Source organism: Salvelinus fontinalis, unplaced genomic scaffold (genome assembly GCF_029448725.1).
Source record: "Salvelinus fontinalis isolate EN_2023a unplaced genomic scaffold, ASM2944872v1 scaffold_0238, whole genome shotgun sequence".
Taxonomy (NCBI): domain Eukaryota; kingdom Metazoa; phylum Chordata; class Actinopteri; order Salmoniformes; family Salmonidae; genus Salvelinus; species Salvelinus fontinalis.
In genome coordinates this window covers 201714-226885 of record NW_026600447.1, presented here as the reverse complement: position 1 = coordinate 226885, position 25172 = coordinate 201714, and the positions used below count along the sequence as shown (strand labels likewise).

General features: G+C 48.2%; 1 protein-coding gene across 1 annotated transcript in view; it reads left to right on the top strand.

Moving 5' to 3' along the window:
* The window catches only part of LOC129844833 (syntaxin-binding protein 5-like), a 52713-nt gene that overhangs the window by 16037 nt on the left and 11504 nt on the right, over nt 1-25172 (top strand). Inside the window, exons 4-5 of the mRNA XM_055912984.1 lie at nt 469-651; nt 24916-25152. Of these exons, the coding sequence (XP_055768959.1) occupies nt 469-651; nt 24916-25152 (420 nt within the window). The remainder of the gene's footprint in view (nt 1-468; nt 652-24915; nt 25153-25172) is intronic.

Sequence of the window (25172 nt, the reverse complement as noted above, 5' to 3'; positions counted from 1 at the left end):
AACATCTGACATGTTCAAGTACATGAGAGACTCGCCTTTCCACAGAGGGGTTCTAGTAGTTTGTGGGCCAAACCATTCGGACACTACAGAGACGTTTTCGTGAGAAGCCCGATTTTTCGGGATGTCTCATGGTCTGACAAACATCGCTCTAGCTATGCCAACTTTCACCTCAAATACGAAAGGGTGACATCAGTTTAATTGAGACGCTGCCCATACAGAACAAACAGATATCTCTAGTTTAAAGTGTTGGATTTTAGATGGGGATTATTTTTAATGCTGATTTCATTTTCGCAGGACATCAACTCTAGGGGGTTAACTATAATTCACTAACTCTCTCTTTAACTATGAATCACTAACTTAACTCTAATTCACCAACTCTTTCTCTCATCCTGTCCTTATCGAAGACTTTTCTCATCTCTCCGTTTTGTTTTCTTGAAGTTGATGGCTAATACTTTGTCTTTGTTGCAGATCATGTCAATGGACATTGCACTAGCCCCACCTCGCAGCCATACTCCGTGGGGAAGTCTCGCATTCCAGGGGCTCCCGAGGGCCCGAGGCTCACCCGGAGAGGGCCCGGCCGACCACCCTTCCGCAAGGCCCAGTCCGCCGCTTGCATGGAGATCTCTTTGCCTGTTTCCTCCATCACGGAAGGTGTGTGCTTGTCTTCTTCCCCTTGACCTAAACCCTCCTCCTACCCTCCTCATCCTCCCCTCTTAAGTGCATGTCTACCAGTCATCTACAGGTAGGGGCTTGGTGGGGTGGTGCTTGGTGGGTTTTGTTGCTGTGGTGCTTGGTGGTGGTTGGTGGGGTGGTGCTTAGTGTGGGTTGGTGGTGGTTGGTGCAGTGGGGGTTGGTGAGGTGTTGCTTGGTGGGGGTTGGTGAGGTGTGGGTTGGAGGGGGTTGATGGGTTGGTGGGGTGATAAAACTGGGGGGAGGGGACAAAAATGCAATTTCAGAATGTGGTGGGGACATGACCCACCCCCCGTCCCCAGTGTAAGTTGCGCCCCTGTCTCCAGGTTTGACAAAACACCACTCAAGCTGGTTTACCTGTCACTGCAGATGCAGAAGTGCCCCATCGGGGATGCAGTGGATTGTGACGCATCGAATGCAGAAAAACGTATATCTCTAGCTCAAACGCTCAGGATGTTTTTATTATGCTAATTAGATTGGCGCCGACATCGACTTTAAACAGCTAATTGGCCGACAACGGCTCAATTACTTGAATTCCATGTATTTGTTTTTTTCCCCTGTGAGCTCAATTTGCATATTGCACAGTTGAACTGTCTGAACTGTGTGATTTGTATTTTTGGGAGTTGTAGTTTCCAACAGGCCAATACTCTACATAGTTTAGCACATACAATGTGATAATGAACTACAATGACCACAATCCATTGCGTATCTACTTATCCTGTCTGTGTTTCTTTTACTCCTGCTACAGAAGAGACAGAAATATATGTGTGATGGTGATTCTGAGGTGATATAGAGAGCAGCTGTTGCTTCCCAAGGTATCACTATCTGAAAATATGTGATCAAATTATTGATAGTTTGGTATTCAGCAGAAATAAAAGTCTGCCTTATTTACTTTGAAGAACTACTAAAATAGTCAAATAAGAAAGTCATCAAAATAAAATAAATATAATATACACAACTCAAATATGTTATTAAAGTAAAGTAAATCAAGTATGTTTAATAAGTGATAAGCATTAATGGGATGTAACTGCCATCATGGGACTTATTCTGTGTTACAGCATTCAACCCAAATAATAAAAATCTAAAATTGAAAACTGTGATTATCTTTTAATAATCTAACTGAAACAGAATTGACCTCAAATAACACTGATCGCTCAGGACCAACAGGTCCAACAGGACCAACAAATCTAACAGGACCAACAGGACTAACAGGTCCAACAGGACTAACAGGTCTAACAGGACTAACAGGACTAACAGGTCCAACAGGACTAACAGGACTAACAGGACTAACAGGTCCAACAGGACTAACAGGTCTAACAGGACTAACAGGACTAACAGGTCTAACAGGACCAACAAATCTAACAGGACCAACAGGACTAACAGGTCCAACAGGACTAACAGGTCCAACAGGACTAACAGGTCTAACAGGACCAACAGGTCTAACAGGACTAACAGGACTAACAGGTCCAACAGGACTAACAGGTCTAACAGGACTAACAGGTCTAACAGGACTAACAGGACTAACAGGTCTAACAGGACTAACAGGTCTAACAGGACTAACAGGACTAACAGGACCAACAAATCTAACAGGTCCAACAGGACTAACAGGTCCAACAGGACTAACAGGTCCAAAAGGACTAACAGGTCTAACAGGACCAACAGGACTAACAGGACCAACGGATCTAACAAGACCAACAGGACTAACAGGTCTAACAGGACTAACAGGTCTAACAGGACCAACAGCACTTACACCATGTGTTACTACACCAGCCATATTGTCCTTGAGATACTGTATCTTGTCACCATTCTGTACTAAATGTAATTTTTACACAAATAAATATTCATAACTTTTAAAACTAAATAAATATAAATACATGTACAAAAATAAGACTCCTAAATATCAACTTTAAGTAACAAAGACAAACAGAAACACATTTGTGTTGATGTGGCACTAGAGCATCACTACATTACCCATCCCCCAACACCGTCAACCAAGAGTCAAGAATACATTACCCATCCCCCAACACTGTCAACCAAGAGTCAAGACTACATTACCCATCCCCCAACACTGTCAACCAAGAGTCAGACTACATTACCCATCCCCCAACACTGTCAACCAGGAGTCAAGACTACATTACCCATCCACCAACACCGTCAACCATAAGTCAAGACTACATTACTCATCCCCCAACACTGTCAACCAAGAGTCAAGACTACATTACCCATCCCCCAACACTGTCAACCAGGAGTCAAGACTACATTACCCATCCCCCAACACTGTCAACCAAGAGTCAAGACTACATTACCCATCCCCAACACTGTCAACCAGGAGTCAAGACTACATTACCCATACCCCAACACTGTCAAGTCTACATTACCCATCCCCCAATGCCGTCAACCAGGAGTCAAGACTACATTACCCATCCCCCAAAACTGTCAACCAGGAGTCAAGACTACATTACCCATCCCCCAACACTGTCAACCAAGAGTCAAGACTACATTACCCATCCTCCAACACTGTCAACCAGGAGTCAAGACTACATTACCCATCCCCCAACACTGTCAACCAAGAGTCAAGACTACATTACCCATCCCCCAATGCCGTCAACCAGGAGTCAAGACTACATTACCCATCCCCCAATGCCGTCAACCAGGAGTCAAGACTACATTACCCATCCCCCAACACTGTCAACCAGGAGTCAAGACTACATTACCCATCCCCCAACACTGTCAACCAGGAGTCAAGACTACATTACCCATCCCCCAACACTGTCAACCAAGAGTCAGACTACATTACCCATCCCCCAACACTGTCAACCAGGAGTCAAGACTACATTACCCATCCCCCAACACTGTCAACCAGGAGTCAAGACTACATTACCCATCCCCCAACACTGTCAACCAAGAGTCAGACTACATTACCCATCCCCCAACACTGTCAACCAGGAGTCAAGACTACATTACCCATCCCCCAACACTGTCAACCAGGAGTCAAGACTACATTACCCATCCACCAACACCGTCAACCATAAGTCAAGACTACATTACTCATCCCCCAACACTGTCAACCAAGAGTCAAGACTACATTACCCATCCCCCAACACTGTCAACCAGGAGTCAAGACTACATTACCCATCCCCCAACACTGTCAACCAAGAGTCAAGACTACATTACCCATCCCCAACACTGTCAACCAGGAGTCAAGACTACATTACCCATACCCCAACACTGTCAAGTCTACATTACCCATCCCCCAATGCCGTCAACCAGGAGTCAAGACTACATTACCCATCCCCCAAAACTGTCAACCAGGAGTCAAGACTACATTACCCATCCCCCAACACTGTCAACCAAGAGTCAAGACTACATTACCCATCCTCCAACACTGTCAACCAGGAGTCAAGACTACATTACCCATCCCCCAACACTGTCAACCAAGAGTCAAGACTACATTACCCATCCCCCAATGCCGTCAACCAGGAGTCAAGACTACATTACCCATCCCCCAACACTGTCAACCAGGAGTCAAGACTACATTACCCATCCCCCAACACTGTCAACCAGGAGTCAAGACTACATTACCCATCCCCCAACACTGTCAACCAAGAGTCAGACTACATTACCCATCCCCCAACACTGTCAACCAGGAGTCAAGACTACATTACCCATCCCCCAACACTGTCAACCAGGAGTCAAGACTACATTACCCATCCACCAACACCGTCAACCATAAGTCAAGACTACATTACCCATCCCCCAACACTGTCAACCAAGAGTCAAGACTACATTACCCATCCCCCAACACTGTCAACCAGGAGTCAAGACTACATTACCCATCCACCAACACCGTCAACCATAAGTCAAGACTACATTACCCATCCCCCAACACTGTCAACCAGGAGTCAAGACTACATTACCCATACCCCAACACTGTCAATTCTACATTACCCATCCCCCAATGCCGTCAACCAGGAGTCAAGACTACATTACCCATCCCCCAAAACTGTCAACCAAGAGTCAAGACTACATTACCCATCCCCCAATGCCGTCAACCAGGAGTCAAGACTACATTACCCATCCCCCAACACTGTCAACCAGGAGTCAAGACTACATTACCCATCCCCCAACACTGTCAACCAGGAGTCAAGACTACATTACCCATCCCCCAACACTGTCAACCAAGAGTCAGACTACATTACCCATCCCCCAACACTGTCAACCAGGAGTCAAGACTACATTACCCATCCCCCAACACTGTCAACCAGGAGTCAAGACTACATTACCCATCCACCAACACCGTCAACCATAAGTCAAGACTACATTACCCATCCCCCAACACTGTCAACCAAGAGTCAAGACTACATTACCCATCCCCCAACACTGTCAACCAGGAGTCAAGACTACATTACCCATCCACCAACACCGTCAACCATAAGTCAAGACTACATTACCCATCCCCCAACACTGTCAACCAGGAGTCAAGACTACATTACCCATACCCCAACACTGTCAAGTCTACATTACCCATCCCCCAATGCCGTCAACCAGGAGTCAAGACTACATTACCCATCCCCCAAAACTGTCAACCAGGAGTCAAGACTACATTACCCATCCCCCAACACTGTCAACCAAGAGTCAAGACTACATTACCCATCCTCCAACACTGTCAACCAGGAGTCAAGACTACATTACCCATCCCCCAACACTGTCAACCAAGAGTCAAGACTACATTACCCATCCCCCAACACTGTCAACTAGGAGTCAAGACTACATTACCCATCCCCCAACACTGTCAACTAGGAGTCAAGACTACATTACCCATCCCCCAACACTGTCAACTAGGAGTCAAGACTACATTACCCATTGAAATAAGAATTTCTTCTTAACTGACTTGCCTGGTTAAAAATGTAAAGTGAATCTATTCTCTGTGGGTACTGTCTATGTAATATGAGTGTTTGACCAGTTGGTGTGTCACCTCACCTGTCTAACTCCCTCTAGGTGTTTCACCTGACTGTCCTCCACCTCACCTGTCTAACTCCCTCTAGGTGTTTCACTTGACTGTCCTCTACCTCACCTGTCTAACCCCCTCTAGGTGTTTCACCTGACTGTCCTCCACCTCACCTGTCTAACCCCCTCTAGGTGTTTCACCTGACTGTCCTCTACCTCACCTGTCTAACTCCCTCTAGGTGTTTCACCTGACTGTCCTCCACCTCACCTGTCTAACCCCCTCTAGGTGTTTCACCTGACTGTCCTCTACCTCACCTGTCTAACTCCCTCTAGGTGTTTCACCTGACTGTCCTCCACCTCACCTGTCTAACTCCCTCTAGGTGTTTCACCTGACTGTCCTCCACCTCACCTGTCTAACCCCCTCTAGGTGTTTCACCAGACTGTCCTCCACCTCACCTGTCTAACTCCCTCTAGGTGTTTCACCTGACTGTCCTCCACCTCACCTGGCTAACCCCCTCTAGGTGTTTCACCTGACTGTCCTCCACCTCACCTGTCTAACTCCCTCTAGGTGTTTCATCTGACTGTCCTCCACCTCACCTGTCTTACCCCCTCTAGGTGTTTCACCTGACTGTCCTCTACCTCACCTGTCTAACTCCCTCTAGGTGTTTCACCTGACTGTCCTCTACCTCACCTGTCTAACTCCCTCTAGGTGTTTCACCTGACTGTCCTCCACCTCACCTGTCTTACCCCCTCTAGGTGTTTCACCTGACTGTCCTCTACCTCACCTGTCTAACCCCCTCTAGGTGTTTCACCTGACTGTCCTCCACCTCACCTGTCTTACCCCCTCTAGGTGTTTCACCTGACTGTCCTCTACCTCACCTGTCTAACCCCCTCTAGGTGTTTCACCTGACTGTCCTCCACCTCACCTGTCTAACTCCCTCTAGGTGTTTCACCTGACTGTCCTCCACCTCACCTGTCTAACTCCCTCTAGGTGTTTCACCTGACTGTCCTCCACCTCACCTGTCTAACTCCCTCTAGGTGTTTCACCTGACTGTCCTCCACCTCACATGTCTAACTCCCTCTAGGTGTTTCACCTGACTGTCCTCCACCTCACCTGTCTAACCCCCTCTAGGTGTTTCACCTGGCTGTCCTCTACCTCAACTGTCTTACCCTCTCTAGGGGCTTGTGATTGTCATATGTGTGTCCCTTGTTACAGAGCGTAGGTATGTTTCATTGTTGTGCTCAAATGTGTCTCCAGGCAACCAGTCAGAAATAATATTAAATAGATGAAGACCTTATATTTGAAAAACTGTCAAGTGGTGACATCTACTTTTCTCTGTTTCTTGTTGAGCCAAAACGTTTACCTCTCCGCTGCAAAACGCTGTGAGAGAAAATGGCTGCTATCAGGATGGATATCAACATGGAGTCATTATGTACAATCATTCCCCCATCAGTCAATCTTTGTTCACAGTCAGAACAGCTATAGAGACAGCTATAGAGACTTACTGTGTGTTCCACTTAGCCAAATTAGCTACGTGACCTTTTCTGTGAATTGTATCCCAACTGGCAACCTATTCCCTACATCCTTATCCCAGTCTGATGTCCCCACATGCTTCAAGAGGGCAACCATTGTTCCTGTTCCCAAGAAAGCTAAGGTAACTGAGCTAAACGACTATCGCCCCGTAGCACTCACTTCCGTCATCACGAAGTTCTTTGAGAGACTAGTCAAGGACCATATCACCTCCACCCTACTTGACACCCTAGACCCACTACAATTTGTTTACTGCCCCAATAGGTCCACAGACGACGCAATCGCAATCACACTGCACACTGCCCTAACCCATCTGGACAAGAGGAATACCTATGTGAGAATGCTGTTCATCGACTACAGCTCAGCATTTAACACCATAGTACCCTCCAAACTCGTCATTAAGCTCGAGACCCTGGGTCTCAACCCCGCCCTGTGCAACTGGGTCCTGGACTTCCTGACGGGCCACTCCCAGGTGGTGAGGTTAGGAAACAACATCTCCACCCCGCTGATCCTCAACACTGGGACCCAACAAGGGTGCGTTCTCAGCCCTCTCCTGTACTCCCTGTTCACCCATGACTGCGTGGCCATGCACGCTTCCAACCCAATTATCAAGTTTGCAGACGACTCTACAGTGGGAGGCTTGATTAACAACAACGGAAAGATGGCCTACAGGGAGGAGGTGACGTCAACAAAACAAAGGAGATGATCGTGGACTTCAGGAAACAACAGAGGGAGCAGCACCCTATCCACATCGACGGGACAGTATTGGAGAAGGTGGAAAGTTTTAAGTTCCTTGGCGTACATATCACACACATATGATGGTCCACCCACACAGACAGCATGGTAAAGAAGTCACAACATCGCCTCTTCAACCTCAGGAAGCTGAAGAAATTTGGCTTGTCACCTAAAACCCTGACAAACTTTTGCAGATGCGCAATCAAGAGCATCCTGTCGGGCTGTATCACCGCCTGGTACGGCAACTGCTCCGCCCACAACCGTAAGGCTCTCCAGAGGGTAGTGAGGTCTGCACAACGCATCACCGGGGGCAAACTACCTGCCCTCCAGGACACCTACACAAACCGATGTCACAGGAAGGCCAAAAAGATCATCAAGGACAACAACCACCCGAGCCACTGCCTGTTCACCCCGCTATCATCCAGAAGGCGAGGTCAGTACAGGTGCATCAAAGCCGGGACAGAGAGAGTGAAAAACAGCTTCTATCTCAAGGCCATCAGACTGTTAAACAGTCATCACTAACAGTGAGTGGCTGCTGCCAACATACTGACTCAACTCTCTAGTGACTTTAATAATTATAAATTGGATGTAATAAATGTATCACTAGTCACTTTAAGCAATTCCCCTTTATAAAATATTTACATACCCTACATTACTCATCTCATATGTTTAAACTGTACTCTATACCATCTACTGCATCTTGCCTATGCCGCACGGCCATCGCTCATCCATATATTTATATGTACATATTCTTATTCATTCCTTTACACTTGTGTGTATAAGGTAGTTGTTGTGAAATTGTTAGATTACTTTTTAGATATTTCCGCATGGTCGGAACTAGAAGCACAAGCATTTCGCTACACTCGCATTAACATCTGCTAACCATGTGTATGTGACCAATAAAATTTGATTTAGTGCATTTCTTTTGACCAGGGATTATAGAACTCTGGTCAAAGATAGTGCACTATGTAGGGAATACGTTGCCAGTTGGGACGCATGACTTACAGTATCTTGTCTAAAAGAAACATATTTGCCATTCAGCTCCTGGCCCTGTGATAACAACCCCTCTCAGTCAGGATAGAGTCAAACGTTTCCAGAACTCTGTCCGTCTTGTTAATCCTGAATGGCATGTGAGATCCACAAGGGTCGTTTTCTGCCCGCTAGATTCAGGTTGGCCAGTCTGCTGCCGAGGCGAGGTGAGACTCCGTGCAGTTGAACTAAATGGACGTTCAATATGCACTCACAGAGGCGATAATAGACCATTAAGACAGTGACAAGCCGTGTAACATAATGTTGCATGGTTTCATTGAACTCTGCCCTCCACTAAGCATTAGAGGGACATGTACTTTGCCTGTACTTAATAGTCACAGTTGTACAGCTCAGCTCAGTCACAGTGGTACAGCTCACATCTCAGCCCAGTCACAGTGGTACAGCTCAGCTCAGTCACAGTGGTACAGCTCACATCTCAGCTCAGTCACAGTGGTACATCTCACATCTCAGCTCAGTCACAGTGGTACAGCTCACACCTACGCTCAGTCACAATTGTACAGCTCACATTTTAGCCCAGTCACAGTGGTACAGCTCCACTCAGTCACAGTGGTACAGCTCATCTCAGTCAGTGGTACAGCTCACATCTCAGCCCAGTCACAGTGGTACATCTCACATCTCAGCTCAGTCACAGTGGTACATCTCACATCTCAGCTCAGTCACAGTGGTACAGCTCACAGCTCATCTCAGTCAGTGGTACAGCTCACATCTCAGCATTTACATTACATTTAAGTCATTTAGCAGACGCTCTTATCCAGAGCGACTTACAAATTGGTGCATTCACCTTATGATATCCAGTGGAACAACCACTTTACAATAGTGCATCTAACTCTTTTAAGGGGGGGGGGGGGGGGGGGTTAGAAGGATTACTTTATCCTATCCTAGGTATTCCTTAAAGAGGTGGGGTTTCAGGTGTCTCCGGAAGGTGGTGATTGACTCCGCTGACCTGGCGTCATGAGGGAGTTTGTTCCACCATTGGGGTGCCAGAGCAGCAAACAGTTTTGACTGGGCTGAGCGGGAACTGTACTTCCTCAGAGGTAGGGAGGCGAGCAGGCCAGAGGTGGATGAACGCAGTGCCCTTTGGGTGTAGGGCCTGATCAGAGCCTGAATGTACGGAGGTGCCGTTCCCCTCACAGCTCCGTAGGCAAGCACCATGGTCTTGTAGCGGATGCGAGCTTCAACTGGAAGCCAGTGGAGAGAGCGGAGGAGCGGGGTGACGTGCGAGAACTTGGGAAAGTTGAACACCAGACGGGCTGCGGCGTTCTGGATGAGTTGTAGATATTTAATATATATATTTTTTTATACCAGAATCGGCAGGATGAAGACACGATAACACGCAAACAGAGTTCCCTTTCATAGCACCCACATAAAAACAGAATGCTCCCTTTGCTCGTTGTATATATCAAATCAAATTATATTTGTCACATACACGTTTAGCAGATGTTATTGCGGGTGTAGCAAAATGCTTGGGTTTCTAGCTCCAACAGTGCAGTAATATCTAACAATTAACAACAATACACACAAGCTAAAAAGTAAAAGAATGGAATTAAGGAATAATTAAATATTAGGATGAGCAATGTTGGGTTGGCATAGACTAAAATACAGTATAATAGAATACAGTTTATACATGAGATGAGTAAAGCAAAAATATGTAAACATTAACGTGCCTAGTGTTCCATTATTAAGTGGCCAGTGATTTCAAGTCTATGTATATGGGGCAGCAGCCTCTAGGTGCAAGGTTACGTAACCGGGTGGAAGCCACCTAGTGATGGCTATTTAACAGTCTGATGGCCTTGAGATGGACAGAGAGAAGCTGTTTTTCAGTCTCAAATTTGATGCACCTGTAGCAGGAAGAACAGGAAGTTGCTCAGGTGGTTGTTATCCTTGGTGATCTTTTTGGTCTTCCTGTGACATCTGGGGCTGTAGGTGTCCTGGAGGGCAGGTAGTTTGCCCCCGGTGACGCGATGTGCAGACCGCACTATCCTCTGGAGAGCCCTGCGGTTGTGGGCGGTGCAGTTTCTGTACCAGGTGTCGATACAGCCCGACAGGATGCTCTCAATTGTGCATCTGTAAAAGTTTGTGAGGGTTCTAGGTGCCAAGACAAATTTATTCAGGCTCCTGAGGTTGTCGAGGCGGAGTTGCGCCTTCTTCACCTTACTGTCTGTGTGGGTGGACCATTTCAGATCGTCAGTGTTTTTTGGTTTTTTTTATACATTTTTATCCCATTTTCTCCCCAATTTTCGTGGTATCCAATCGCTAGTAATTACTACCTTGTCTCATCGCTACAACTCCCGTACGGGCTCGGGAGAGACGAAGGTCGAAAGCCATGCGTCCTCCGAAGCACAACCCAACCAGCCGTACTGCTTCTTAACACAGCGCGCCTCCAACCCGGAAGCCAGCCGCACCAATGTGTCGGAGGAAACACCGTGTACCTGGCCCCCTTGGTTGGCGCGCACTGCGCCCGGCCCGCCACAGGAGTCGCTGGAGCGCGATGAGACAAGGATATCCCTACCGGCCAAACCCTCCCTACCCCGGACGACGCTATGCCAATTGTGCGTCGCCCCACGGACCTCCCGGTCGCGGCCGGCTGCGACAGAGCCTGGGCGCGAAACCAGAGACTCTGGTGGCGCAGTTAGCACTGCGATGCAGTGCCCTAGACCACTGCGCCACCCGGGAGCTCAGTCACAGTGGTACAGCTCCACTCAGTCACAGTGGTACAGCTCCACTCAGTCACAGGGGTACAGCTCACAGCTCATCTCAGTCAGTGGTACAGCTCACATTTTGCCCAGTCACAGTGGTACAGCTCCACTCAGTCACAGGGGTACAGCTCACATCTCATCTCAGTCAGTGGTACAGCTCACATTTTGCCCAGTCACAGTGGTACAGCTCCACTCAGTCACAGTGGTACAGCTCCACTCAGTCACAGGGGTACAGCTCATCTCAGTAGGTGGTACAGCTCACAGCTCATCTCAGTCAGTGGTACAGCTCACAGCTCATCTCAGTCAGTGGTACAGCTCACCTCAGTCAGTGGTACAGCTCACAGCTCATCTCAGTCAGGGGTACAGCTCACATTTTGCCCAGTCACAGTGGTACAGCTCCACTCAGTCACAGGGGTACAGCTCCACTCAGTCACAGTGGTACAGCTCCACTCAGTCACAGGGGTACAGCTCACAGCTCATCTCAGTCAGTGGTACAGCTCATCTCAGTCAGTGGTACAGCTCACATCTCAGCTCAGACACAGTGGTACAGCTCATCTCAGTCAGTGGTACAGCTCATCTCAGTCAGTGGTACAGCTCATCTCAGTCAGTGGTACAGCTCATCTCAGTCAGTGGTACAGCTCATCTCAGTCAGTGGTACAGCTCATCTCAGTCAGTGGTACAGCTCATCTCAGTCAGTGGTACAGCTCATCTCAGTCAGTGGTACAGCTCATCTCAGTCAGTGGTACAGCTCACATCTCAGCTCAGACACAGTGGTACAGCTCATCTCAGTCAGTGGTACAGCTCATCTCAGTCAGTGGTACAGCTCATCTCAGTCAGTGGTACAGCTCATCTCAGTCAGTGGTACAGCTCATCTCAGTCAGTGGTACAGCTCACATCTCAGCTCAGACACAGTGGTACAGCTCATCTCAGTCAGTGGTACAGCTCACAGCTCATCTCAGTCAGTGGTACAGCTCACAGCTCATCTCAGTCAGTGGTACAGCTCACAGCTCATCTCAGTCAGTGGTACAGCTCACAGCTCATCTCAGTCAGTGGTACAGCTCACAGCTCATCTTAGTCAGTGGTACAGCTCACAGCTCATCTCAGTCAGTGGTACAGCTCACAGCTCATCTCAGTCAGTGGTACAGCTCACAGCTCATCTCAGTCAGTGGTACAGCTCACAGCTCATCTCAGTCAGTGGTACAGCTCACAGCTCATCTCAGTCAGTGGTACAGCTCACAGCTCATCTTAGTCAGTGTTACAGCTCACAGCTCATCTCAGTCAGTGGTACAGCTCACAGCTCATCTCAGTCAGTGGTACAGCTCACAGCTCATCTCAGTCAGTGGTACAGCTCACAGCTCATCTCAGTCAGTGGTACAGCTCACAGCTCATCTCAGTCAGGGGTACAGCTCACAGCTCATCTTAGTCAGTGATACAGCTCACAGCTCATCTTAGTCAGTGGTACAGCTCACAGCTCATCTTAGTCAGTGGTACAGCTCACAGCTCATCTTAGTCAGTGGTACAGCTCACAGCTCATCTTAGTCAGTGGTACAGCTCACAGCTCATCTCAGTCAGTGGTACAGCTCACAGCTCATCTCAGTCAGTGGTACAGCTCACAGCTCATCTCAGTCAGTGGTACAGCTCACAGCTCATCTCAGTCAGTGGTACAGCTCACAGCTCATCTTAGTCAGTGGTACAGCTCACAGCTCATCTCAGTCAGTGGTACAGCTCACAGCTCAAGTAGTTGTTAAACTTGTTGTGCAGCTACAAGGCAATGCATACAGTTGACGTCGGAAGTTTACATACACCTTAGCCAAATACATTTCAACTCAGTTTTTTTTACAATTCCTGATATTTAATCCTAATAAAAATTGCCTGTTTTACGTCAGTTAGGATCACCACTTGATTTTAAGAATGTGTAATGTCAGAAAAATAGTAGAGAGAATGATTTATTTCAGATGTTATTTCTTTCATCAAGTAGATTACTAAGAAAAGCTCATCCATTGTTTAAAAATGGCCTTTTTGCCTTTGTGCAGTTTGCCATGTCTCATTTTTTATTAATTTAAAATTATACTTTGAAAAAAGTATCTCTCTATTTTAAACCAGCATTGCAGAGCTGGCTACACTTTCAATTTCATCCCCCTGAAAAGATAGAACAAATATTACAACAAATATTATGGCTGAACTCAAATGTGCTGGATGATAAAATACCTGTATTTATGGTATTTTACCTGTAATATGTTTTAAAATGGTATTTTGTTCTTAAATGATATTGTAAATTGGAATGGTAGAGTTATGTCCTTCATGGAGTTATCAGAATTGTACGGGAAGGTCTGCTCAATCCAAGAGTACAACCAATTGACTACAGCATTGCCCCAAAAATGGAGGAGGCAGGTGGCAGCGGAAGGAGGTAGAGAACTGGTCTGTCTGCCCAATATAAGGTATCAAAACTGGCGGAGGAATAAAAATAGCATAAATAGGAAAGTATACCAGTTTCATTTGAGGACCAGGATATTGACAACTGTGCCATACAGATTGCAAAATAGTTAGGAAGAGATTTTTGATGTACCGTTGGGAGATCTGTTACTGTTAGGAGATCTGGAGAGAATGGCTCAATAGATTACTAATATACAAATACTCTTAGTAAAAGTATTTATCTTCAACTCGCAGTCTGTGGATTCTATTCAATTAGATAGATTGAAATTGTACATTAAAACATCACAACATAGTTGAAAGATATGTGTTGCGTAGAAGCCCGAAGTTGTTGGTCAGCAGAGATAGATGGGATGGGCCGAGGGTGTCCAGCAGAGATAGATGGGATGGGCCGAGGGTGTCCAGCAGAGATAGATGGGATGGGCTGAGGGAAGCTATGGAATTGGAGACAAGTGGGAGGGGAGTTGCTGTGCGGGAGATAGAATGATTGTCAAAGTAGAAAATTCAAAAATGTCTAAATAAAACATAACAAAAAGTAAGTTTGAATGACACTGAGGGACAGTGTTTTCACAACTAATGCCGGTTTGCCTGAGGCTGATGCCGTGCAGGTGTTTGTACACATGCAGAAACAAACACTCTCATTCAAATTAACACAAGAACACATAACACACCATGTGTCACGATCGTCGTCTGTAGAAAGAGGTGAGGAGGACCAAAGTGCAGCGTGGTATGTGTTCATCATGAATTTAATAAACAGAGAACACTGAACGAACTATACACTATAATAATAAACAATTGGGTGTAATAAATGTATCACTAGTCACTTTAAACAATGCCACTTTAAATAATTTTACATACCCTACATTACTCATTTCATATGTATATACTGTACTCAATACCATCTACTGCATCTTGCCTATGCCGTTCGGCCATCGCTCATCCATATATTTATATGTACATATTCTTATTCATTCCTTTACACTTGTGTGTATAAGGTAGTTGTTGTGAAATTGTTAGATTACTTGTTAGATATTGCTACACGGTCGGAACTAGAAGCACAAGCATTTCGCTACACTCGCATTAACATCTGCTAACCATGTGTATGTGACCAATACAATACAATTTGATTAGATTTTTTAAACAGGAAGCAGGAGAATGGATAATGGAGTCATGGTCTGATTTGCCAAATGGAAGGCGACAGAGGTCCTTGTCTGCGTTTCTGTGGGTAGAGTAAAAATGGTTAGAGTGTTAGCACCTCCAGAGTGCAGTCAAATGACCTAGTGGCCTCATGGGTGGAATGTTATTAATATTTGTATTATTTATAATTTAATAATTAAGTAACATTATTTATTTTTTAAACACCAAAAAATCCCATATTTCAGTCTTCTTTGAGGTATACAAAGTGTATTATTAGGAAGCAAACTCAAAATGGAATACATATCAACTCTATATCTGACATGGTAGAGGTGTCTTATTTTTGTGTGCCTTTAACCATGTATGTGATGTGAAATGGAACTCCTCTACTCCGACAATTAATCCACAGATAAAACGATAAACCGAATTCCTTTCTAGTCATCTCTCCTCCTTCCGGTCTGGTTAGCATGTGACAAGGTCTCCAGCCCTTCCACGTCTGCACCGCTTGGGTAGCTAAAAAAAGAAGTATGGTCCAGTGTAAACACGGGAACAACTGAGTCTGAGTTTAAGTAGGAGCCATTATCAAAGTCGAAGTCGAGGTAAGTAGCTGTCGATTCGTAGTTCAAAGGTACTTGGTAGTCATGGGTGATAATGGTGTGAGCTTTCTGTACAAAAAAAAGTATGCAAAGAACACAAAACAGCAAAGTTGGGTTGGAGCACGTAAGATGTCAACCATCTCCATCGTTCACACTGTATTGATTTGATCCTGTCAGTGAAACAGAGAGAGAGAGGTCCTCAGAGAAACCTGGCCAAAGCTCTTCTTATCCAGGTCACACTAACACTTCCAGTGCCTGGCCCATCCTCCGCTCTGGTTCCCCCCTGTCAGATTAGCAGACAGACAGCATCTAGCAGTCGGTCCAGTCGGCAGAGTTGAGCTAATCTCTCCACAGGACAGAGAGGAAGAGGACATATCACAGTCATCCACCCGCGCCGGAGTCAGAGGGCTCTATCAACCGGCTCGAGCGTCAGATCACACAGACGATCAGGCAGGTTGCAGGGAAGGACGGTTGGAAGGCAGGCAGAGATAGTTGTGACCCAAGAACCACCGTGACCATGGACCAGCCACAGACCACTGCAGGCAGGGTGTTCAGTTGCTCACGCTGAGATGTCTTTGATTAGCCAATGGCTGACCGGAGAGCCAAAAAATGATAACTTGTCAAAAGTAGCATCTGCTCCCATGGAGAGACAGTGGGTGTTTATTCAGCCTGGTCTCAGAGCATTCACGTATTATTCTGCATGTAAATCCGAGACACTCCATTTAGTATGATATGTTACGTTTCGTATGGTATTTTACAAGTTACAATTTGCATTATATGTTACGAATTTGCAATACGTGCTATATGTTAGGATTTTGCCAAACATACAATATGTTAGGAATTCAAATGACATTGTACTTGTCACATGCACCGAATATAACAGGTGTAGACCTTACAGTGAAATGATTATTCTTGATAGGTGGCTAGGTGGCTAACGTTAGCTAGCTAGCTTGCTAACTTTAGCTAGGCTAGAGGTTAGGGTTATGGGTTAAGGTTAGGTATACGGTTAGGGAAAGGGTTAGCTAACATGCTAAGGTGGTGCAAAGTAGCTAAAAAGTAGTAAGTTGTTGACAAGAGGCTAAAATGCCAAAGTTGTCTATAATGAGATTCAATCTCGCAAACTTCGAGTTGCTAGACATACACGTTATACGCCTACCCATCCACCCTGACCAACCATTTTTGCCTTAAGTAACCATCTGTCTTATTTAACCATAACAAACATAACATATTATACTAATTGAGTGTCTCGGATTTACGTACAGAATAATACAAAATTCTCGAAGACCAGGTTAGTTTATTAGGGATAGAAATGGAATGCGAGAGATGGAACACTATGGACGGAACACTAAGGACGGAACACTAAGGATGGAACACTAAGGACGGAACACTAAGGATGGAACACTAAGGACAGAACACTAAGGACAGAACACTAAGGACGGAACACAAAGGACGGAACACAAAGGACGGAACACAAAGGACGGAACACAAAGGACGGAACACAGAGGACGGAACACTGAGGACGGAACACTGAGGACGGAACACTGAGGACGGAACACTGAGGACGGAACACTGAGGACGGAACACTGAGGACGGAACACTGAGGACGGAACACTGAGGACGGAACACTGAGGACGGAACACTGAGGACGGAACACTGAGGACGGAACACTGAGGACGGAACACTGAGGACGGAACACTGAGGACGGAACACTGAGGACGGAACACTGAGGACGGAACACTGAGGACGGAACACTGAGGACGGAACACTGAGGACGGAACACTGAGGACGGAACACTGAGGACGGAACACTAAGGACGGAACACTAAGGACAGAACACTGAAGTCGCCAGAGTAGTTAACTAAAGATCACAGTTGTCAACGTATTGAAGTCGCCAGAGTAGTTAACTAAAGATCACAGTTGTCAACGTATTGAAGTCGTCAGAGTAGTTAACTAAACCAGGCAACGCAACACACACACACCAAGTGAAACACCACACACACACACACACACACACACACACACACACACACACACACACACACACACACACACACACACACACACACACACACACACACACACACACACACACAAACACACACACACACACACACACCCGGTGACACACCACACACACACAAACACCATAGAAAGGGCGCAGGCACAACGTAAACAACACTGCCATGCCTCCCTGTCTGACAAAGAATGAATAATTAAAACAATACCACATGAGAGGCAATTATGGACTCTTCATATAGTTACAGCTTCAGCATTGTCTGGTGCATACTATTTTGTTGATGTAGAAACATGTAATGGACAGCACTCTCCATGCTGTATACACTTCCTAGTGCTTATCCTAGTTATTATTTGAAATGACTTCCTAGTGCTTATCCTAGTTATTATTTGAAATGACTTCCTAGTGCTTATCCTAGTTATTATTTGAAATGACTTCCTAGTGCTTAGCCTAGTTATTCTATGAAACTTTTCATCTCTCCACTGTAATGTCTGTCTGTCCTCGTCTCTCTACTGTAATGTCTGTCTGCCCTCGTCTCTCCACTGTAATGCCTCTGTCCTCGTCTCTCCACTGTAATGTCTGTCTGTCTTCGTCTCTCCACTGTAATGTCTGTCTGTCCTCGTCTCTCCACTGTAATGTCTGTCTGTCCTCGTCTCTCCACCGTAATGTCTGTCTGTCTTCGTCTCTCCACTGTAATGTCTGTCTGTCTTCGTCTCTCCACTATAATGTCTGTCTGTCCTCGTCTCTCCACTATAATTTATGTCTGTCTTCGTCTCTCCACTATAATGTCTGTCTGTCTTCGTCTCTCCACTGTAATGTCTGTCTGTCCTCGTCTCTCCACTATAATTTATGTCTGTCTTCGTCTCTCCACTATAATGTCTGTCTGTCCTCGTCTCTACACTGTAATGTCTGTCTGTCCTCATCTCTCCACTGTAATGTCTGTCTGTCCTCGTCTCTCCACTGTAATGTCTGTCTGTCCTCGTCTCTCCACTATAATTTATGTCTGTCCTCGTCTCTACACTGTAATGTCTGTCTGTCCTCGTCTCTTCACTATAATGTCTGTCTGTCCTCGTCTCTCCACTGTAATGTCTGTCTGTCCTCGTCTCTCCACCGTAATGTCTGTCTGTCTTCGTCTCTCCACTGTAATGTCTGTCTGTCTTCGTCTCTCCACTATAATGTCTGTCTGTCCTCGTCTCTCCACTATAATTTATGTCTGTCTTCGTCTCTCCACTATAATGTCTGTCTGTCCTCGTCTCTCCACTGTAATGTCTGTCTGTCCTCGTCTCTCCACTATAATGTCTGTCTGTCCTCGTCTCTCCACTATAATGTCTGTCAGTCCTCGTCTCTCCACTATAATATATGTCTGTTCTCGTCTCTCCACTGTAATGTCTGTCTGTCCTCGTCTCTCCACTATAATTTATGTCTGTCTTCGTCTCTCCACTATAATGTCTGTCTGTCCTCGTCTCTCCACTGTAATGTCTGTCTGTCCTCATCTCTCCACTATAATGTCTGTCTGTCCTTGTCTCTCCACTATAATGTCTGTCAGTCCTCGTCTCTCCACTATAATATATGTCTGTCCTCGTCTCTCCACTGTAATGTCTGTCTGTCCTCGTCTCTCCACTATAATGTCTGTCTGTCCTCGTCTCTCCACTGTAATGTCTGTCTGTCCTCGTCTCTCCACTGTAATGTCTGTCTGTCCTCGTCTCTCCACTGTAATGTCTGTCTGTCCTCGTCTCTCCACTGTAATGTCTGTCTGTCCTCGTCTCTCCACTGGAATGTCTGTCTGTCCTCGTCTCTCCACTGTAATGTCTGTCTGTCCTCGTCTCTCCACTGGAATGTCTGTATATGTCTGAGTCGCTGAAGCATTGCCCTCCCTCCCTCTTTCCCTTCCTCTCTCCTCCTCCCCTCCCTCCCTCTTTCCCTTCCTCTCTCCTCCTCCCTCCCTCTTTCCCTTCCTCTCTCCTCCTCCCTCCCTCTTTCCATTCCTCTCTCCTCCTCCCCTCCCTCCCTCCCTCTTTCCCTTCCTCTCTCCTCATCCCCTCCCTCCCTCTTTCCCCTCCTCTCTCCTCCTCCTTCCATTTTCCATTCCTCTCTCCTCCTCCCCTCCCTCCCTCTTTCCCTTCCTCTCTCCTCCTCCCCTCCCTCCCTCTTTCCATTCCTCTCTCCTCCTACCCTCCCTCCCTCTTTCCCTTCCTCTCTCCTCCTCCTCCCCTCCCTCCCTCTTTCCCTTCCTCTCTCCTCCTCCCTCCCTCTTTCCATTCCTCTCTCCTCCCCTCCCTCCCTCTTTCCCTTCCTCTCTCCCCCTCCCCTCCCTCCCTCTTTCCCTTCCTCTCTCCTCCTCCCCTCCCTCCCTCTTTCCCTTCCTCTCTCCTCCTCCCCTCCTTCTTCCTAATAAATCCCTACTTGGATCCCTGCTTGGACTCCTTGGGGGTACCAGTGTCCTGTCAGAGTGCCACTGTGAGTGACATTCATTAGCTAACACCCCGCAGGCTCTGTCATGCACAAACACAAACACAGAAACACAGAGCAGAAATTAGATGACACTCTGGCCACAGCCCAGACACACACAGCAGAAATGAGATGCCTGTCTGGCCATAGCCCACACAACAAAAGCCATTGTGAACCCAGTGTCAACGCTAGCAGGCAGCGTCGTAACGCAACATGGAACAGCTGTAGTGCAGCTTAGAGGGATGTATTACAATTCATCGCCATATTTATTAGTCACAGAAACAAATTCCACTTGTCTTGTGTGTTCTGTGGATGTAGGAATATCCAGTTGTAGAAACAAAGTGGCTTTGTCTGTCTAACTGAGGGGTGTGTCTAACTCAGGGGAGTGTCTAACTCAGGGGTGTGTCTAACTCAGGGGTGTGTCTAACTCAGGGGTGTGTCTAACTCAGGGGTGTGTCTAACTCAGGGGGAGGTGTCTATCTCGGGGGGGGGGGGGGGTATCTATCTCGGTTGGGTGTGTCTGACTCAGGGGTGTGTCTAACTCAGGGGTGTGTCTATCTCAGGGGGAGGTGTCTATCTCGGGGGGGGGGGGGGGGGGTGGTATCTATCTCGGGGGTGTGTGTCTATCTCAGAGGGGTGTCTATCTTAGGGGGGTGTCTATCTTAGGGGGGTGTCTATCTATCTCAGGGGGGTGTCTATCTATCTCAGGGGGATGTCTATCTATCTCAGGGGGGTGTCTATCTATCTTAGGGGGGTGTCTATCTATCTTAGGGAGGTGTCTATCTTAACGGGGGTGTCTTAGGGGTGTGTCTATCTCGGGGGGGGTGTCTGTCTTAGGGGGGTGTCTGTCTTAGGGGGGTGTCTGTCTTAGAGGTGTGTCTATCTCAGGGGGGTGTCTATCTCAGGGGGGTGTCTATCTCAGGGGGTTGTCTATCTCAGGGGGGGTGTCTATCTCAGGGGGGGTGTCTATCTCAGGGGGGGTGTCTATCTCAGGGGGGGTGTCTATCTCAGGGGGGGTGTCTATCTCAGGGGGGGTGTCTATCTCAGGGGGGGTGTCTATCTCAGGGGGGGTGTCTATCTATCTCAGGGGGGTGTCTATCTATCTCAGGGGGGTGTCTATCTGTCTTAGGGGGGTGTCTATCTATCTCAGGGGGGTGTCTATCTGTCTTAGGGGGGTGTCTATCTGTCTCAGGGGGGTGTCTATCTATCTCAGGGGGGTGTCTATCTATCTCAGGGGGGTGTCTATCTATCTCAGGGGGGTGTCTATCTATCTCAGGGGGGTGTCTATCTATCTCAGGGGGGTGTCTATCTATCTCAGGGGGGTGTCTATCTATCTCAGGGGGGTGTCTATCTATCTCAGGGGGGTGTCTATCTATCTCAGGGGGGTGTCTATCTATCTCAGGGGGGGTGTCTATCTCAGGGGGGGTGTCTATCTCAGGGGGGGTGTCTATCTCAGGGGGGGTGTCTATCTATCTCAGGGGGGGTGTCTATCTATCTCAGGGGGGGTGTCTATCTATCTCAGGGGGGGTGTCTATCTATCTCAGGGGGGGTGTCTATCTCAGGGGGGGTGTCTATCTATCTCAGGGGGGTGTCTATCTATCTCAGGGGGGGTGTCTATCTATCTCAGGGGGGGTGTCTATCTCAGGGGGGGTGTCTATCTCAGGGGGTGTCTATCTCAGGGGGTGTCTATCTCAGGGGGTGTCTATCTCAGGGGGGTGTCTATCTTAGGGGGGTGTCTATCTTAGGGGGGTGTCTATCTATCTCAGGGGGGTGTCTATCTATCTCAGGGGGATGTCTATCTATCTCAGGGGGGTGTCTATCTATCTCAGGGGGGTGTCTATCTATCTCAGGGGGGTGTCTATCTATCTCAGGGGGGTGTCTATCTCAGGGGGGTGTCTATCTGTCTTAGGGGTGTGTCTATCTCAGGGGGGTGTCTATCTGTCTTAGGGGGGGTGTCTATCTGTCTTAGGGGGGGTGTCTATCTGTCTTAGGGGGGGTGTCTATCTGTCTTAGGGGGGTGTCTATCTGTCTTAGGGGGGGTGTCTATCTCAGGGGGGTGTCTATCTATCTCAGGGGGGTGTCTATCTATCTCAGGGGGGGTGTCTATCTATCTCAGGGGGGGTGTCTATCTCAGGGGGGGTGTCTATCTCAGGGGGTGTCTATTTCAGGGGGGTGTCTATCTTAGGGGGGTGTCTATCTTAGGGGGGTGTCTATCTATCTCAGGGGGATGTCTATCTATCTCAGGGGGATGTCTATCTATCTCAGGGGGGTGTCTATCTATCTCAGGGGGGTGTCTATCTATCTCAGGGGGGTGTCTATCTATCTCAGGGGGGTGTCTATCTATCTCAGGGGGGTGTCTATCTCAGGGGGGTGTCTATCTGTCTTAGGGGTGTGTCTATCTCAGGGGGGTGTCTATCTGTCTTAGGGGGGTGTCTATCTGTCTTAGGGGGGGTGTCTATCTGTCTTAGGGGGGGTGTCTATCTGTCTTAGGGGGGGGTGTCTATCTGTCTTAGGGGGGTGTCTATCTGTCTTAGGGGGGGTGTCTATCTCAGGGGGGTGTCTATCTCAGGGGGGGTGTCTATCTCAGGGGGGGTGTCTATCTCAAGGGGGGTGTCTATCTCAAGGGGGGTGTCTATCTCAGGGGGGGTGTCTATCTATCTCAGGGGGGGTGTCTATCTATCTCAGGGGGGTGTCTATCTCAGGGGGGTGTCTATCTCAGGGGGTGGGGTGTCTATCTCAGGGGGTGGGGTGTCTATCTCAGGGGGTGGGGTGTCTATCTCAGGGGGTGGGGTGTCTATCTCAGGGGGTGGGGTGTCTATCTCAGGGGGTGGGGTGTCTATCTCAGGGGGTGGGGTGTCTATCTCAGGGGGTGGGGTGTCTATCTCAGGGGGTGGGGTGTCTATCTCAGGGGGTGGGGTGTCTATCTCAGGGGGTGGGGTGTCTATCTCAGGAGGTGGGGTGTCTATCTGTCTTAGGGGGTGGGGTGTCTATCTGTCTTAGGGGGGGGTGTCTATCTATCTCGGGGGGTGTCTATCTTAGGGGGGGGTGTTTCTATCTTAGGTGGGTGTCTATCTCGGGGGGGGGGTGTCTGGTGGCTGGTTGTTTGGAGGCTGGTTGTCTGGATAGTTCTCTGGCTGGTTGTCTGGAGGCTGGTTGTCTGGAGGCTGGTTGTCTGGAGGCTGGTTGTCTGGAGGCTGGTTGTCTGGAGGCTGGTTGTCTGGAGGCTGGTTGTCTGCTGACTGGTTGTCTGGAGGCTGGTTGTCTGGAGTCTGGTTGTCTGGAGGCTGGTTGTCTGTAGGCTGGTTGTCTGGAGGCTGGTTGTCTGGAGGCTGGTTGTCTGGAGGCTGGTTGTCTGGAGCCTGGTTGTCTGGAGGCTGGTTGTCTGGCTGGCTGGTTGTCTGGCTGACTCGTTATCTGGAGGCTGGTTGTCTGGAGGCTGGTTGTCTGGAGGCTGGATGTCTGGAGGCTGGTTGTCTGGAGGCTGGTTGTCTGGAGGCTGGTTGTCTGGAGACTGGTTGTCTGGAGACTGGTTGTCTGGAGGCTGGTTGTCTGGAGGCTGGTTGTCTGGAGGCTGGTTGTCTGGAGGCTGGTTGTCTGGCTAGCTGGCTGGTTGTCAGGCTGGCTGGCTGGCTGGTTGTCAGGCTGGCTGGCTGGCTGGTTGTCAGGCTGGCTGGTTGTCAGGCTGGCTGGCTGGCTGGTTGTCAGGCTGGCTGGTTGTCAGGCTGGCTGGCTGGCTGGTTGTCAGGCTGGCTGGCTGGCTGGTTGTCAGGCTGGCTGGCTGGCTGGTTGTCAGGCTGGCTGGCTGGCTGGTTGTCAGGCTGGCTGGCTGGCTGGTTGTCAGGCTGGCTGGCTGGCCGGCTGGTTGTTAGGCTGGCTGGCCGGTTGTCTGACAGATGGTTGTCTGAAGGCTGCTCTCTCTGTCTGGCTGGTTGGTGTTGGTGTTGTGATGGGATGGGGGACTAGGTGTGTCCAGGAGGGCTTCAGCAGTTATATGGAGTCAGTATGTATTGTCTAGTGTTTGTGAAGACAGATTTGAGCAGCGTCTTCAGTATGCTTAGAGAGGTTTCCAATCTGTTTGAATGAAAATATTAAGAATAAACCTTTGGGCGATGCAGACATCACTTGCTGTTGTTACGTTGTAAAGTCTGCAGAGTCTGGATCACAAAGTCCAGGAGGCAGACATCACATAGTCAGGTCATTGAGAAGTATAGGAGTCATTGTTGAGCAATACATAAATACTTTAATGGTGCAGGCTGAAGCTATAAATATATAATGGACAATATGAATGGGTAGCAAGGTAACGGGACAACACAATATGTGTGTTTGATGTGATGTTTGTGTGTATGTGAGTGCTCCTGTTTTGTGTGTGTGTGTGTGTGTGTGTGTGTGTGAATATTTGGTTTGATTCCATTCCAGCTCACACTGTCAAAATCACTTGACTGGTCATTGTCGCTCCCCCTTTTCTCAATCTCGCTCTCTCTCTCTCTCTCCCCCCCTCCCCCTCTCTCCCCCCCCCCCCTCTCCCCCCCCCACCCCCCCCCCCCCCCCTCTCCCCCTCCCCCCCCCCTCTCTCTCTCTCTCCCCCCTCCCCCTCTCTCTCTCTCCCCCCCTCCCCCTCTCTGTCTGTGTGTCTCCTGTAAAGCAGAAAACAGAGAGAATTCGTTCGGCCGCTCGCGAAGCTCCAGTGTGTCCAGCATAGACCGCGACACCAAGGAAGCAGTGACCACGCTGCAGTTTGGAGAGTCCTACGGTCGTAAAGGTGACTCCCTGCCCGCCGCCTGCCTGTGGGTGGGCACCAGCCTGGGCGTGGTCCTCCTACTGCCCATATCCATCCCCACAGAGAGGGAGAGGCTGGAGGAGCCTGTCACCATGGGGCCCAGCGGTGAGCCTGCTCTGGGGGAA